The sequence below is a fragment of the Leptodactylus fuscus genome, chromosome 5 (genome assembly GCF_031893055.1).
Source record: "Leptodactylus fuscus isolate aLepFus1 chromosome 5, aLepFus1.hap2, whole genome shotgun sequence".
Taxonomy (NCBI): Eukaryota; Metazoa; Chordata; class Amphibia; order Anura; family Leptodactylidae; genus Leptodactylus; species Leptodactylus fuscus.
The window spans coordinates 14,942,440-14,958,319 of NC_134269.1; the positions used below are offsets into that span (position 1 = coordinate 14,942,440).

At 38.0% G+C, this 15,880-nt stretch overlaps 1 protein-coding gene across 1 annotated transcript in view; it reads right to left on the reverse strand.

Annotated features, from left to right (window-relative positions):
- LOC142204429 (uncharacterized) overlaps positions 1-12,366 on the reverse strand; it is a 38,528-nt gene extending 26,162 nt beyond the window's left edge. Inside the window, exons 1-3 of the mRNA XM_075275740.1 lie at positions 11,782-12,366; positions 9,742-10,332; positions 2,587-3,177 (exon numbers count right to left, since the gene is read on the reverse strand). Coding sequence (XP_075131841.1) covers positions 2,587-3,177; positions 9,742-10,332; positions 11,782-12,366 — 1,767 coding nt within the window. The remainder of the gene's footprint in view (positions 1-2,586; positions 3,178-9,741; positions 10,333-11,781) is intronic.
- Positions 12,367-15,880: the final 3,514 nt, after the last annotated feature.

The following is a 15,880-nucleotide window of genomic DNA, read 5'->3' on the forward strand; positions in this document are numbered from 1 at the left end:
TGAAGAGGTTACTGTATGTGATGTATCAGATTCTGGAGATGTTACTGTATGTGATGTATCAGATTCTGGAGATGTTACTGATTGTGATGTATCATGTTCCGGAGATGTTACTGTAGGTGATGTATCAGATTCTGGAGAGGTTATTGTTTGTGATGTATCATATTTTTGAGATGTTACTGTTTGTGATGTATCAGATTTTGGAGAGGTTACTGTAGGTGATGTATCATATCCTGGAGAGGTTACTGTTTGTGATGTATCAGATCCTGGAGATGTTACTGTTTGTGATGTATCATATTCTGGACTTGTTACTGTCTGTAATGTATCATATTCTGGTGAGGTTACTGTTTGTGATGTTTCATATTCTGGAGATGTTACTGATTGTGATGTATCAGATTCTGGAGATGTTACTGTATGTGATGTATCAGATTCTGGAGAGGTTACTGTATGTGATGTATCAGATTCTGGAGATGTTACTGTCTGTAATGTATCAGATTCTGAAGAGGTTAATGTATGTGATGTATCAGATTCTGGAGATGTTACTGTATGTGATGTATCAGATTCTGGAAATGTTACTGATTGTGATGTATCATGTTCCGGAGATGTTACTGTAGGTGATGTATCAGATTCTGGAGAGGTTATTGTTTGTGATGTATCATATTTTTGAGATGTTACTGTTTGTGATGTATCAGATTCTGGAGAGGTTACTGTAGGTGATGTATCATATCCTGGAGAGGTTACTGTTTGTGATGTATCAGATCCAGGAGATGTTACTGTTTGTGATGTATCATATTCTGGACTTGTTACTGTCTGTAATGTATCAGATTCTGGTGAGGTTACTGTTTGTGATGTTTCATATTCTGGAGATGTTACTGTTTGTGATGTATCAGATTCTGAAGAGGTTACTGTATGTGATGTATCATATTCTGGAGATGTTACTGTTTGTGATGTATCATATTCTGGAGAGGTTACTGATTGTGATGTATCATGTTCTGGAGATGTTACTGTAGGTGATGTATCAGATTCTGGAGAGGTTATTGTTTGTGATGTATCATATTTTTGAGATGTTACTGTATGAGCTGTATCAGATTCTGAAGAGGTTACTGTATGTGATGTATCATATTCTGGAGAAGTTACTGTATGTGAGCTATCAGATTCTGAAGATGTTACTGTCTGTAATGTATCATATTCTGGAGAGGTTATTGTTTGTGATGTATCATATTCTGGAGATGTTACTGTAGGTGATGTATCAGATTCTGGAGAGGTTACTGTAGGTGATGTATCAGATTCTGGAGAGGTTACTGTATGTGATGTATCAGATTCTGGAGATGTTACTGTCTGTAATGTATCAGATTCTGAAGAGGTTAATGTATGTGATGTATCAGATTCTGGATATGTTACTGTATGTGATGTATCAGATTCTGGAAATGTTACTGATTGTGATGTATCATGTTCCGGAGATGTTACTGTAGGTGATGTATCAGATTCTGGAGAGGTTATTGTTTGTGATGTATCATATTTTTGAGATGTTACTGTTTGTGATGTATCAGATTCTGGAGAGGTTACTGTAGGTGATGTATCATATCCTGGAGAGGTTACTGTTTGTGATGTATCAGATCCTGGAGATGTTACTGTTTGTGATGTATCATATTCTGGACTTGTTACTGTCTGTAATGTATCAGATTCTGCTGAGGTTACTGTTTGTGATGTTTCATATTCTGGAGATGTTACTGATTGTGATGTATCAGATTCTGGAGATGTTACTGTATGTGATGTATCGGATTCTGGAGATGTTACTGATTGTGATGTATCATGTTCTGGAGATGTTACTGTAGGTGATGTATCAGATTCTGGAGAGGTTATTGTTTGTGATGTATCATATTTTTGAGATGTTACTGTTTGTGATGTATCAGATTCTGAAGAGGTTACTGTATGTGATGTATCATATTCTGGAGATGTTACTGTTTGTGATGTATCATATTCTGGAGAGGTTACTGATTGTGATGTATCATGTTCTGGAGATGTTACTGTAGGTGATGTATCAGATTCTGGAGAGGTTATTGTTTGTGATGTATCATATTTTTGAGATGTTACTGTATGAGCTGTATCAGATTCTGAAGAGGTTACTGTATGTGATGCATCATATTCTGGAGAAGTTACTGTATGTGAGCTATCAGATTCTGGAGAAGTTACTGTATGTGAGCTATCAGATTCTGAAGATGTTACTGTCTGTAATGTATCATATTCTGGAGAGGTTATTGTTTGTGATGTATCATATTCTGGAGATGTTACTGTAGGTGATGTATCAGATTCTGGAGAGGTTACTGTAGGTGATGTATCAGATTCTGGAGAGGTTACTGTTTGTGATGTATCAGATCCTGGAGATGTTACTGTTTGTGATGTATCAGATTCTGGAGATGTTACTGTAGGCACTGTATCAGATTCTGGAGATGTTACTGATTGTGATGTATCATGTTCTGGAGATGTTACTGTAGGTGATGTATCAGATTCTGGAGAGGTTACTGTAGGTGATATATCAGACTCTGAAGAGGTTACTGTATGTGATGTATCATATTCTGGAGAAGTTACTGTATGTGAGCTATCAGATTCTGGAGAAGTTACTGTTTGTGATGTATCAGATTCTGGAGATGTTACCATCTGTGCTGTATCAGATAGAGGAGATGTTACTTTCTGTGATGTATCAGTATCTTGAGATGTTACTGTCTCAGATTTAGAAAATTCTGGAGATGTTACTGTATGCAGTGTATCAAAAATTGGAAATGTGACGGTCTGGATTCTATCAGATACTGGAGATGTTACTGTCTGTGATGTATCATATTCTGCAGATGTTAATATCTGTGAAGTATGTGATGCTAGAGATGTTAGCGTTTGTGATGTATGAGATTGTGGAGATGTCTGCCAAGTTACAGAATCTGGAGATTTTACTGTTTCTGATGCAACAGATTTTGGAGATGTCACTGTATGTGATGTATCAGGTACAGGAAATGTTACTATCTGAGTTGTATCAGTTACTACAGATGTTACTGTCTCTGAAGTATCAGAATCTGGAGATGTTATCGTCTGTGATGTATTAGATTCTGAAGATGTTATGGACTCAGAAATGTAAGATTCTGGAGATGTTACGATCTGCGATGTATCAGATACTGGAGATGTTATGATCTGTGATGTATGAGATTCTGAAGAAGTTACTGTATATGATGTATTAGGTACCAAAGATGTTACTGTTTTTGATGTATCAGATTCCGGAGATGTTACCCTCTGTGATATATCATATTCTGGAGATGTTACCCTCTGTGATGTATCATATTCTGGAGAGGTTACTGTTTGTGATTTATCAGATTCTGGAGAGGTCACTTTTTGTGACACATCATATTCTGGAGAGGTTACTGTTTGTGATGTATCATATTCTGGAGAGGTTACTGTATGTGATGTATCAGATTCTGGAGAGGTTACCGTATCTGATGTATCAGATTTTGGAGAGGTTACTGTATGTGATGTATTAGAATCTTGAGATGTTACCATGTGTGATGTATCAGATAGAGGAGATGTTGCTGTCTGTGGTGTATCAGTAACAGGAGATGTTACTGTCTCAGAAATAGAAAATTCTGGAGATGTTACTGTCTCAGATGTAGAAGATTCTGGAAATGTTACTGTATGCAGTGTATCAAAAATTGGAAATGTGACTGTCAGTATCTTATCAAATACTGGAGATGTTGACATATGTGACGTATCAGATCCTGGAGATGTTACGGTATCAGATGTAGAATATTCTGGATATGTTACTGTATGTGATGTATCTGATACTGGAAATGTTACTGTCTGTGGTGTATGAGGTTCTGGATTTGTTGCTGTATTTGATGATTCATATTCTGGAGATGTTACTGTATGTGATGTATCAGATTCTTTAGATGTTACCCTCTTTGATGTATCATATTCTGGAGATGTTACCCTCTGTGATGTATCATATTCTGGAGATGTTACTGTATGTGATGTATCAGATTCTGGAGATGTTACTGTGTGTGATGTATCAAAAACAAGGGATGTTACTGTCTGTAATGTATCAAGTTCTGAAGATGTTACTGTATGTGATGTATTGGATTCTGGAAATGTTACCGTGTGTGATGTATCAAATTCGGGAGATGTTATCATCTCTGATGTTCGAGATTCTGGCGATGTCATTGTCTGTGTTGTATTTGTTACTACAGATGTTACTGTCTCTGAAGTATCAGAATCTGGAGATGTTATGATCTGTGAAGTCTGTGATTCTGGAGATGTTACTGTATGTGATGTATCATATTCTGGAGAGGTTACTGTAGGTGATGTATCATATTCTGGAGATGTTACTGTTTGTGATGTATCATATTCTGGAGAGGTTACTGTTTGTGATTTATCAGATTCTGGAGAGGTTACTGTTTGTGATTTATCATATTCTGGAGATGTTACTGTGTGTGATGTATCAGATTCTGGAGATGTTACTGATTGTGATGTGTCATGTTCTGGAGAGGTTACTGTAGGTGATGTATCATATCCTGGAGAGGTTACTGTTTGTGATGTATCATATTCTGGAGTTGTTACTGTCTGTAATGTATCAGATTCTGCTGAGGTTACTGTTTGTGATGTTTCATATTCTGGAGATGTTACTGATCGTGATGTATCAGATTCTGGAGATGTTACTGTATGTGATGTATCAGATTCTGGAGAGGTTACTGTATGTGATGTATCAGATTCTGGAGATGTTACTGTCTGTAATGTATCAGATTCTGAAGAGGTTACTGTATGTGATGTATCAGATTCTGGAGAGGTTACTGTTTGTGATGTATCATATCCTGGAGATGTTACTGATTGTGATGTATCAGATTCTGGAGAGGCTACTGTATGTGATGTATCTGATTCTGGAGATGTTACTGATTGTGATGTATCATGTTCTGGAGATGTTACTGTAGGTGATGTATCAGATTCTGCAGAGGTTATTGTTTGTGATGTATCATATTTTTGAGATGTTACTGTATGAGCTGTATCAGATTCTGAACAGGTTACTGTATGTGATGTATCATATTCTGGAGAAGGTACTGTATGTGAGCTATCAGATTCTGGAGAAGTTACTGTATGTGATGTATCAGATTCTGGAGATGTTACTGATTGTGATGTGTCATGTTCTGGAGATGTTACTGTATGTGATGTATCAGATTCTGGAGAGGTTATTGTTTGTGATGTATAATATTCTGGAGAGGTTACTGTATGTGATGTATCATATTCTGGAGAGGTTACTGTTTGTGATTTATCATATTCTGGAGATGTTACTGTATGTGATGTATCAGATTCTGGAGATGTTACTGATTGTGATGTATCAGATTCTGGAGAGGTAATTGTTCGTGATGTATCATATTTTTGAGATGTTACTGTATGAGCTGTATCAGATTCTGAAGAGGTTACTGTATGTGATGTATCATGTTCTAGAGAAGTTACTGTCTGTAATGTATCTGATCCTGGAGATGTTACTGTTTGTGATGTATCATATTCTGGAGTTATTACTGTCTGTAATGTATCAAATTCTGTAGAGGTTACTGTTTGTGATGTATCATATTCTGGAGAGGTGACTGTCTGTAATGTATCAGATTCTGGTGAGGTTACTGTTTGTGATGTTTCATATTCTGGAGATGTTACTGATTGTGATGTATCAGATTCTGGAGATGTTACTGTAGGCACTGTATCAGATTCTGGAGAGGTTACTGTATGTGATGTATCATATTCTGGTGAGGTTACTGTTTGTGATGTTTTATATTCTGGAGATGTTACTGTATGTGATGTATCAGATTCTGGAGAGGTTACTGTTCGTGATGTATCATATTCTGGAGATGTTACTGTAGGTGATGTATCAAATTCTGGAGAGGTTACTGTTTGTGATGTATCATATTCTGGAGAGGCTACTGTAAGTGATGTATCAGATTCTGGAGAGGTTACTGTAGGTGATGTATCATATCCTGGAGAGGTTACTGTTTGTGATGTATCAGATCCTGGAGATGTTACTGTTTGTGATGTATCATATTCTGGAGTTGTTACTGTCTGTAATGTATCAGATTCTGGTGAGGTTACTGTTTGTGATGTTTCATATTCTGGAGATGTTACTGAGTGTGATGTATCAGATTCTGGAGATGTTACTGTCTGTAATGTATCAGATTCTGAAGAGGTTACTGTATGTGATGTATCAGATTCTGGAGATGTTACTGTATGTGATGTATCAGATTCTGGAGATGTTACTGATTGTGATGTATCATGTTCCGGAGATGTTACTGTAGGTGATGTATCAGATTCTGGAGAGGTTATTGTTTGTGATGTATCATATTTTTGAGATGTTACTGTTTGTGATGTATCAGATTTTGGAGAGGTTACTGTAGGTGATGTATCATATCCTGGAGAGGTTACTGTTTGTGATGTATCAGATCCTGGAGATGTTACTGTTTGTGATGTATCATATTCTGGACTTGTTACTGTCTGTAATGTATCATATTCTGGTGAGGTTACTGTTTGTGATGTTTCATATTCTGGAGATGTTACTGATTGTGATGTATCAGATTCTGGAGATGTTACTGTATGTGATGTATCAGATTCTGGAGAGGTTACTGTATGTGATGTATCAGATTCTGGAGATGTTACTGTCTGTAATGTATCAGATTCTGAAGAGGTTAATGTATGTGATGTATCAGATTCTGGAGATGTTACTGTATGTGATGTATCAGATTCTGGAAATGTTACTGATTGTGATGTATCATGTTCCGGAGATGTTACTGTAGGTGATGTATCAGATTCTGGAGAGGTTATTGTTTGTGATGTATCATATTTTTGAGATGTTACTGTTTGTGATGTATCAGATTCTGGAGAGGTTACTGTAGGTGATGTATCATATCCTGGAGAGGTTACTGTTTGTGATGTATCAGATCCAGGAGATGTTACTGTTTGTGATGTATCATATTCTGGACTTGTTACTGTCTGTAATGTATCAGATTCTGGTGAGGTTACTGTTTGTGATGTTTCATATTCTGGAGATGTTACTGTTTGTGATGTATCAGATTCTGAAGAGGTTACTGTATGTGATGTATCATATTCTGGAGATGTTACTGTTTGTGATGTATCATATTCTGGAGAGGTTACTGATTGTGATGTATCATGTTCTGGAGATGTTACTGTAGGTGATGTATCAGATTCTGGAGAGGTTATTGTTTGTGATGTATCATATTTTTGAGATGTTACTGTATGAGCTGTATCAGATTCTGAAGAGGTTACTGTATGTGATGTATCATATTCTGGAGAAGTTACTGTATGTGAGCTATCAGATTCTGAAGATGTTACTGTCTGTAATGTATCATATTCTGGAGAGGTTATTGTTTGTGATGTATCATATTCTGGAGATGTTACTGTAGGTGATGTATCAGATTCTGGAGAGGTTACTGTAGGTGATGTATCAGATTCTGGAGAGGTTACTGTATGTGATGTATCAGATTCTGGAGATGTTACTGTCTGTAATGTATCAGATTCTGAAGAGGTTAATGTATGTGATGTATCAGATTCTGGATATGTTACTGTATGTGATGTATCAGATTCTGGAAATGTTACTGATTGTGATGTATCATGTTCCGGAGATGTTACTGTAGGTGATGTATCAGATTCTGGAGAGGTTATTGTTTGTGATGTATCATATTTTTGAGATGTTACTGTTTGTGATGTATCAGATTCTGGAGAGGTTACTGTAGGTGATGTATCATATCCTGGAGAGGTTACTGTTTGTGATGTATCAGATCCTGGAGATGTTACTGTTTGTGATGTATCATATTCTGGACTTGTTACTGTCTGTAATGTATCAGATTCTGCTGAGGTTACTGTTTGTGATGTTTCATATTCTGGAGATGTTACTGATTGTGATGTATCAGATTCTGGAGATGTTACTGTATGTGATGTATCGGATTCTGGAGATGTTACTGATTGTGATGTATCATGTTCTGGAGATGTTACTGTAGGTGATGTATCAGATTCTGGAGAGGTTATTGTTTGTGATGTATCATATTTTTGAGATGTTACTGTTTGTGATGTATCAGATTCTGAAGAGGTTACTGTATGTGATGTATCATATTCTGGAGATGTTACTGTTTGTGATGTATCATATTCTGGAGAGGTTACTGATTGTGATGTATCATGTTCTGGAGAGGTTACTGTAGGTGATGTATCAGATTCTGGAGAGGTTATTGTTTGTGATGTATCATATTTTTGAGATGTTACTGTATGAGCTGTATCAGATTCTGAAGAGGTTACTGTATGTGATGCATCATATTCTGGAGAAGTTACTGTATGTGAGCTATCAGATTCTGGAGAAGTTACTGTATGTGAGCTATCAGATTCTGAAGATGTTACTGTCTGTAATGTATCATATTCTGGAGAGGTTATTGTTTGTGATGTATCATATTCTGGAGATGTTACTGTAGGTGATGTATCAGATTCTGGAGAGGTTACTGTAGGTGATGTATCAGATTCTGGAGAGGTTACTGTTTGTGATGTATCAGATCCTGGAGATGTTACTGTTTGTGATGTATCAGATTCTGGAGATGTTACTGTAGGCACTGTATCAGATTCTGGAGATGTTACTGATTGTGATGTATCATGTTCTGGAGATGTTACTGTAGGTGATGTATCAGATTCTGGAGAGGTTATTGTTTGTGATGTATCATATTTTTGAGATGTTACTGTTTGTGATGTATCAGATTCTGAAGAGGTTACTGTATCTGATGTATCATATTCTGGAGATGTTACTGTTTGTGATGTATCATATTCTGGAGATGATACTGTATGTGATGTATCTGATTCTGGAGATGTTACTGATTGTGATGTATCATGTTCTGGAGATGTTACTGTATGTGAGCTATCAGATTCTGGAGATGTTACTGTCTGTAATGTATCATATTCTGGAGATGTAACTGTAGGTGATGTATCAGATTCTGGAGATGTTACTGTAGGTGATGTATCATATTCTGGAGAGGTTACTGTTTGTGATGTATCATATTCTGGAGATGCTACTGAATGTGATGTATCAGATTCTGGAGAGGTTACTGTTTGTGATGTATCGTATTCTGGAGATATTACTGTAGGTGATGTATCATATTCTGGAGATGTTACTGTAGGTGATGTATCAGATTCTGGAGATGTTACTGATTGTGATATATCATGTTCTGGAGATGTTACTGTAGGTGATGTATCAGATTCTGGAGATGTTACTGATTGTGATATATCATGTTCTGGAGATGTTACTGTATGTGATGTATCAGATTCTGGAGAGGTTATTGTTTGTGATGGATCATATCTTTGAGATGTTACTGTATGAGCTGTATCAGATTCTGAAGAGGTTACTGTTTGTGATGTATCATATTTTTGAGATGTTACTGTATGTGATGTATCAGATTCTGGAGATATTACTGATTGTGATGTATCATGTTCTGGAGATGTTATTGTTTGTGATGTATCATAGTTTTGAGATGTTACTGTATGAGCTGTATCAGATTCTGAAGAGGTTACTGTTTGTGATGTATCATATTTTTGAGATGTTACTGTATGTGATGTATCATGTTCTGGAGATGTTACTGTAGGTGATGTATCAGATTCTGGAGAGGTTACTGTAGGTGATATATCAGACTCTGAAGAGGTTACTGTATGTGATGTATCATATTCTGGAGAAGTTACTGTATGTGAGCTATCAGATTCTGGAGAAGTTACTGTTTGTGATGTATCAGATTCTGGAGATGTTACCATCTGTGCTGTATCAGATAGAGGAGATGTTACTTTCTGTGATGTATCAGTATCTTGAGATGTTACTGTCTCAGATTTAGAAAATTCTGGAGATGTTACTGTATGCAGTGTATCAAAAATTGGAAATGTGACGGTCTGGATTCTATCAGATACTGGAGATGTTACTGTCTGTGATGTATCATATTCTGCAGATGTTAATATCTGTGAAGTATGTGATGCTAGAGATGTTAGCGTTTGTGATGTATGAGATTGTGGAGATGTCTGCCAAGTTACAGAATCTGGAGATTTTACTGTTTCTGATGCAACAGATTTTGGAGATGTCACTGTATGTGATGTATCAGGTACAGGAAATGTTACTATCTGAGTTGTATCAGTTACTACAGATGTTACTGTCTCTGAAGTATCAGAATCTGGAGATGTTATCGTCTGTGATGTATTAGATTCTGAAGATGTTATGGACTCAGAAATGTAAGATTCTGGAGATGTTACGATCTGCGATGTATCAGATACTGGAGATGTTATGATCTGTGATGTATGAGATTCTGAAGAAGTTACTGTATATGATGTATTAGGTACCAAAGATGTTACTGTTTTTGATGTATCAGATTCCGGAGATGTTACCCTCTGTGATATATCATATTCTGGAGATGTTACCCTCTGTGATGTATCATATTCTGGAGAGGTTACTGTTTGTGATTTATCAGATTCTGGAGAGGTCACTTTTTGTGACACATCATATTCTGGAGAGGTTACTGTTTGTGATGTATCATATTCTGGAGAGGTTACTGTATGTGATGTATCAGATTCTGGAGAGGTTACCGTATCTGATGTATCAGATTTTGGAGAGGTTACTGTATGTGATGTATTAGAATCTTGAGATGTTACCATGTGTGATGTATCAGATAGAGGAGATGTTGCTGTCTGTGGTGTATCAGTAACAGGAGATGTTACTGTCTCAGAAATAGAAAATTCTGGAGATGTTACTGTCTCAGATGTAGAAGATTCTGGAAATGTTACTGTATGCAGTGTATCAAAAATTGGAAATGTGACTGTCAGTATCTTATCAAATACTGGAGATGTTGACATATGTGACGTATCAGATCCTGGAGATGTTACGGTATCAGATGTAGAATATTCTGGATATGTTACTGTATGTGATGTATCTGATACTGGAAATGTTACTGTCTGTGGTGTATGAGGTTCTGGATTTGTTGCTGTATTTGATGATTCATATTCTGGAGATGTTACTGTATGTGATGTATCAGATTCTTTAGATGTTACCCTCTTTGATGTATCATATTCTGGAGATGTTACCCTCTGTGATGTATCATATTCTGGAGATGTTACTGTATGTGATGTATCAGATTCTGGAGATGTTACTGTATGTGATGTATCAGATTCTGGAGTTGTTACTGTACTTGAAGTATAAGTTTCAGGAGTTGTTACTGTATTTGATGTATCATACTCAGGAGATGTTACTGAATGGGATGTATCATATTCTGGAAATGTTACTGTATTTGATGTAGCAGATTCTGTAGATTTTACCATCTGTGATGTTTCATATTCCGGAGATGTTACTGTATGTGATGTATCAGATTCTGGGGATGTTACTGTCAGTGATGTATTAGATTCTGGAGTTGTTACTGTATTTGATGTATCAGTTTCAGGAGTTGTTACTGTATTTGATGTATCATACTCTGGAGATGTTACTGTATGTGATTTAGCAGATTCTGGAGATGTTACAGACTCTGTAATATCAGATTCTGGAAATGTTACTGTCTTTGATGTATCAGATACTGGAGATATTACAGTCTGTGATGTATGGGATTCTGGAGATGTTACTATATTTGATGTATCATATTCTGGAGATGTTGCTGTATGTGATGTATCATATTCTGGAGATGTTGCTGTATGTGATGTATCAGATTCTGGAGATGTTACTGTATGTGATGTATCAGATTCTACAGATGTTACCGTTTGTGATATACCATATTTTGGAGATGTTACCATCTGTGATTCATCATATTCTGGAGATGTTACTGTTTGTGATGTATCAGATTTTGCAGATGTTACTGTATGTATTGTATCAGATTCGGGAGATATTACCATCTGTGATGTATCAGATTCTGGAGATATTACTGTATGTGGTGTATCATATTCTGGAGGTATTACTGTAAGTGATGCATCGGATTCTGGAGATGTTACTGTCTGTGACGTATGAGGTTCTGGAGATGTTACCATCTGGGATGTATCAGATTCTGGAGATGTAATGACCTCTGAAGTATCAGATTCTGGATATGTTACCGCCTGTGATGTATCAAAGTCTAGAGTTGTTATTATGATCTGTGATGTATCCAATTCTGGAGATGTTTCCGTCTGTGATGTGTCAAAATCTGTATTTGTTATCATCTGTGATGTTTCAGATTCTAGAGATGTTACCATTTGTGATGTATCTGAATCTGGAGATGTCGTTGTCAGTAACATTGTATCAGTATAGTTGACGTCTTCTGTCATTACTTCATCCACTCTTGTGAGTCTCTTGGTGTAATTTCCATCCATATTGATGTAAGTTATCGGCCATGATTGTGTCGCTGAGCTCATCCCTAGAAATATAGATACATTACTGGCAGCTTTCTCTTAATGTTCATGCTTTTTGTTATTTACTAAAGATTGTAACAGCTATTAGTTATCTAGGTAGTATGTGGAGATTTTGGGTACTGTTTGTCTATTGGTATTGTCTGGAGATCGCTAACCTTTTCGGAGGACTGTAAAGCACTGTAGTGTTACCTGACCCTTTGCCTATCTGACTATGGTCACTACTTACGACTTTCCTTGTTTTCCTGACCTCTGTCTCTGAACCCGGGCCTGCTTGTCTATGCTTTGGAGCCTCTCGGGCATTTCTAGTGGTCCTTTCTAAACCCCACTCAATGTCGTAATTGGGGATATTGACACAGGCTAGCACAAGGAAAAACTTACTACCCATTTTGAAAGAGGGCTGTAGGTTATTGCTGGGCAACTAATGGAGAAATAACCAAATCCAAAATGTAGCCCCATCTTGCTCCTGTCTCCTAGTTATTTCAGTTCAGTTATTTCTCAGCACATATTTTCCTCCGGGACTCCTACAGAGCAGAGCAGGTACTCCTAAACTGAGCGCCAGGTCCCTAGCCCCTCACCCAACTGCCCAGACTTCTACAGACCAGAGGGGCCACATAGCAAGCTTTTGAAGTAGAAACCCCAATGTCAATGTCTGAGTGTGTGAAGATGACAACAGGCTGTGTAGTATAGTGCAGTCTATGGAAGATGTGCATAATGATGTCATGGCATCCACTTGGCTTATAAGAGTGGAAAACATGTAAAGTTCTGCACTTGAATACTAATAATCTGCATGTAACATATGACTTATGGAGCACAGAGATAGGCAAACTGTTTCAGCATAGGCCAGGTTGAGCCAAATATTCCAAATTGTTCGGTTTTTCAATAAATAAAACATTTTGGGATTCATTTCAGATGAACAATATGGTTGTCTCCACATGTATTGTGTAGATTATTACACTCTGGGATCTCTTCCGAGTGTAATAGGTGGAAATCTAGAGGATGTGAAAAAAAAAATAAAAGACACTCATACCTTCTGTTGCCTCTTTTAGGCTTCTTTACAGTGTCGGGCATTCTACTCGTGATGTTATCAGCCCACATTCACCACTGAAGGCTGTGATAGGCCCACAGCAGTCACATAAGCACGCTGAGCATCATGACATTCAGTGTGCCAGTGTCATGGCTTAAGCCCGATCACAGGCCTCAGCGGTGTCCCTGTCACCTTTCCATTGTTTGGGCCCCCCGATGGTGACACTAGTGTGAACCTAACGTAAGCAATTTCCTAATTTGTAGCAGCTAGCTGACAGGATAAAAGACAGTAAGTCAAGCAAGCTACCTATAATCCAACACATAGTTAGTTCATAGAGCCTAAGGTTGATCCAAGGTATTCTCCAGAGCCTGCCACAAAGTAGCGTGAAGTTGGCTGCTTCGGAACCTAGGTTGCAACCCCAAGACAAGATGCCAGAAAACAGGTGCACTAAAAATCAAATCAGAAACTCTACAGCTGCGAGAGAACAACACACAAGGCAGAGTCAAAACCCAGGAGCACATGAATATCCGAATCAATAGCAAAGGAATACCAGAGTCCAAGTCAGGGTTCACGGACAAAGCCAAATCAAAAAGAGATCTTATAATCAGGAGAACAAGGCAAAATCAATAACCAGGGAATCAGTTGAAAACATAGCACCAAAATACAAACGTAATCACTGGCAATGGCCACATCTAAATTCTAAGTTGAAATACCCTGCCTCAGCTCAGGATTGGACAATGAGGCACCAATCTGATTGGTTCTGCATCTCCAAGCACTGACTGGCCGAGTAGATCCAGCCAAAGTTTGACTGGTAGGTATAGTTAGTATAAAGTGACAACTGTGAGCAATGTCGCACTAAGAGGAACAATGGATGCAAGTAGGAGAGGCAGGAGCACCGATATTGGGATTCCGAGCAGGATTTATATGCCTGTATTATATAACCAAAATCTAGGTCTAATGATTGGAGTTACAGTTCATTTTGGCAAAAACAATCTCTCATTAAAAGGTGTTCCCATCCATTAATAACAATAATAATCTATAAAAATCCACAAGGGCCAAAAATAGTCCTTGAATGGTTAAAATATAACAATTTCCTTGATTCCTAAACGTCTTTATATGACTTTTTATTGATCCTAATAAAGTAATTCCATTCCCATCGAAACTCTATTACGCACTTGACAAAGAGTCACATCGTGCTAACCTTTGTTCTGGCTGCAACTCTAGAATCGTCTGATAAAATGTGTGACATTAAAATATCCAAGTCAGTAGGTTACTTATATCCACTATATATTGGTGGGGTTCTCCTTTCAGGGCATAGCTCTATAATATGACATGGATACAATGGGTAGAAGGGGCTCCCGGCTTAGTATCCCCCTTCTATAAGCAGCTCTCCAGCCAGTCGTGTGTTACGTATATGAATAACCATTTATCTAAATGGCTGCCAAGTACAAATACTTCATGGAGAAAACAAAAGGATGGGCGTCTCCACTACCCCACTTCCATAAAACTTAGTGTTTATTTCATAGCAAAATTAAAAAATATATACAACATAGTGCAAAAAGATAGAAGATACAAAGTGAAGAAGATTTAAAACTGCATCTAACGCGTTTCGGGATGTGACATCCCTTAATCATAGCATTGCTGAAAAAAGTACCATATTTTTCGGACTATAAGACGCACTTTTTTTCCCCAAAATTTTTGGGGAAAAGAAGGGTGCGTCTTATAGTCTGAATGTGGCGCCTGGCATCCGCTGTAATAGAGAGGCGGATGCCGGCAAGGGATAGATGCAGGTGCTGGGGCCTGAGACATCGCTGCGCTCCTCTGCCCTGCATGAAGCCAGCAGCGGCGATGCTATTCCGCTCCTCCGTCCCCCCGCCGCTGGCTCCATGCAGGGCAGAGGAGCGCAGCGATGTCTCAGGCCCCGGCGTCTATCCCGTGCCGGCATCCGCCTCTCTAGTACAGCGGATGCCGGGTCAGTATCGGTGGCCCCTTCTCCCCCGGGGAGAAAAGTTGCAGGCCGGCTCCTGCGCGGCGATATCGCAGGAGCCGACCTGTTCGGGTGACAGCCGGGAGCCTAATGAGGCTCCCAGGCCTGTCACTGCTATATTAGTATTGCGGCTGGTCTCTATGACCAGCCGTAATACTAATAGACAGAATGTCCCATAGACGGCAATACAGTTGTATTGCCGTCTATGGGACTTGCAATCAAGTGACCGCAGGTTCAAGCCCCCGGGGGGGAATAAAATAGTAAAAAAAAAAAAAAAAAAAAAAAAAAGCTTTAAAAATATATAATAAAAATATAAAATAAATAAAAGTTCTAAATCACCTCCTGTCCCTAGAATATATATATAAAAGTAGAAAATCATATGTCATAAACCACTGGGTCTATGTCATGGTTAAATAGACTAGTGGTCAAGCGTGCTCACTGTAACTCTATCCTATACCTATGAC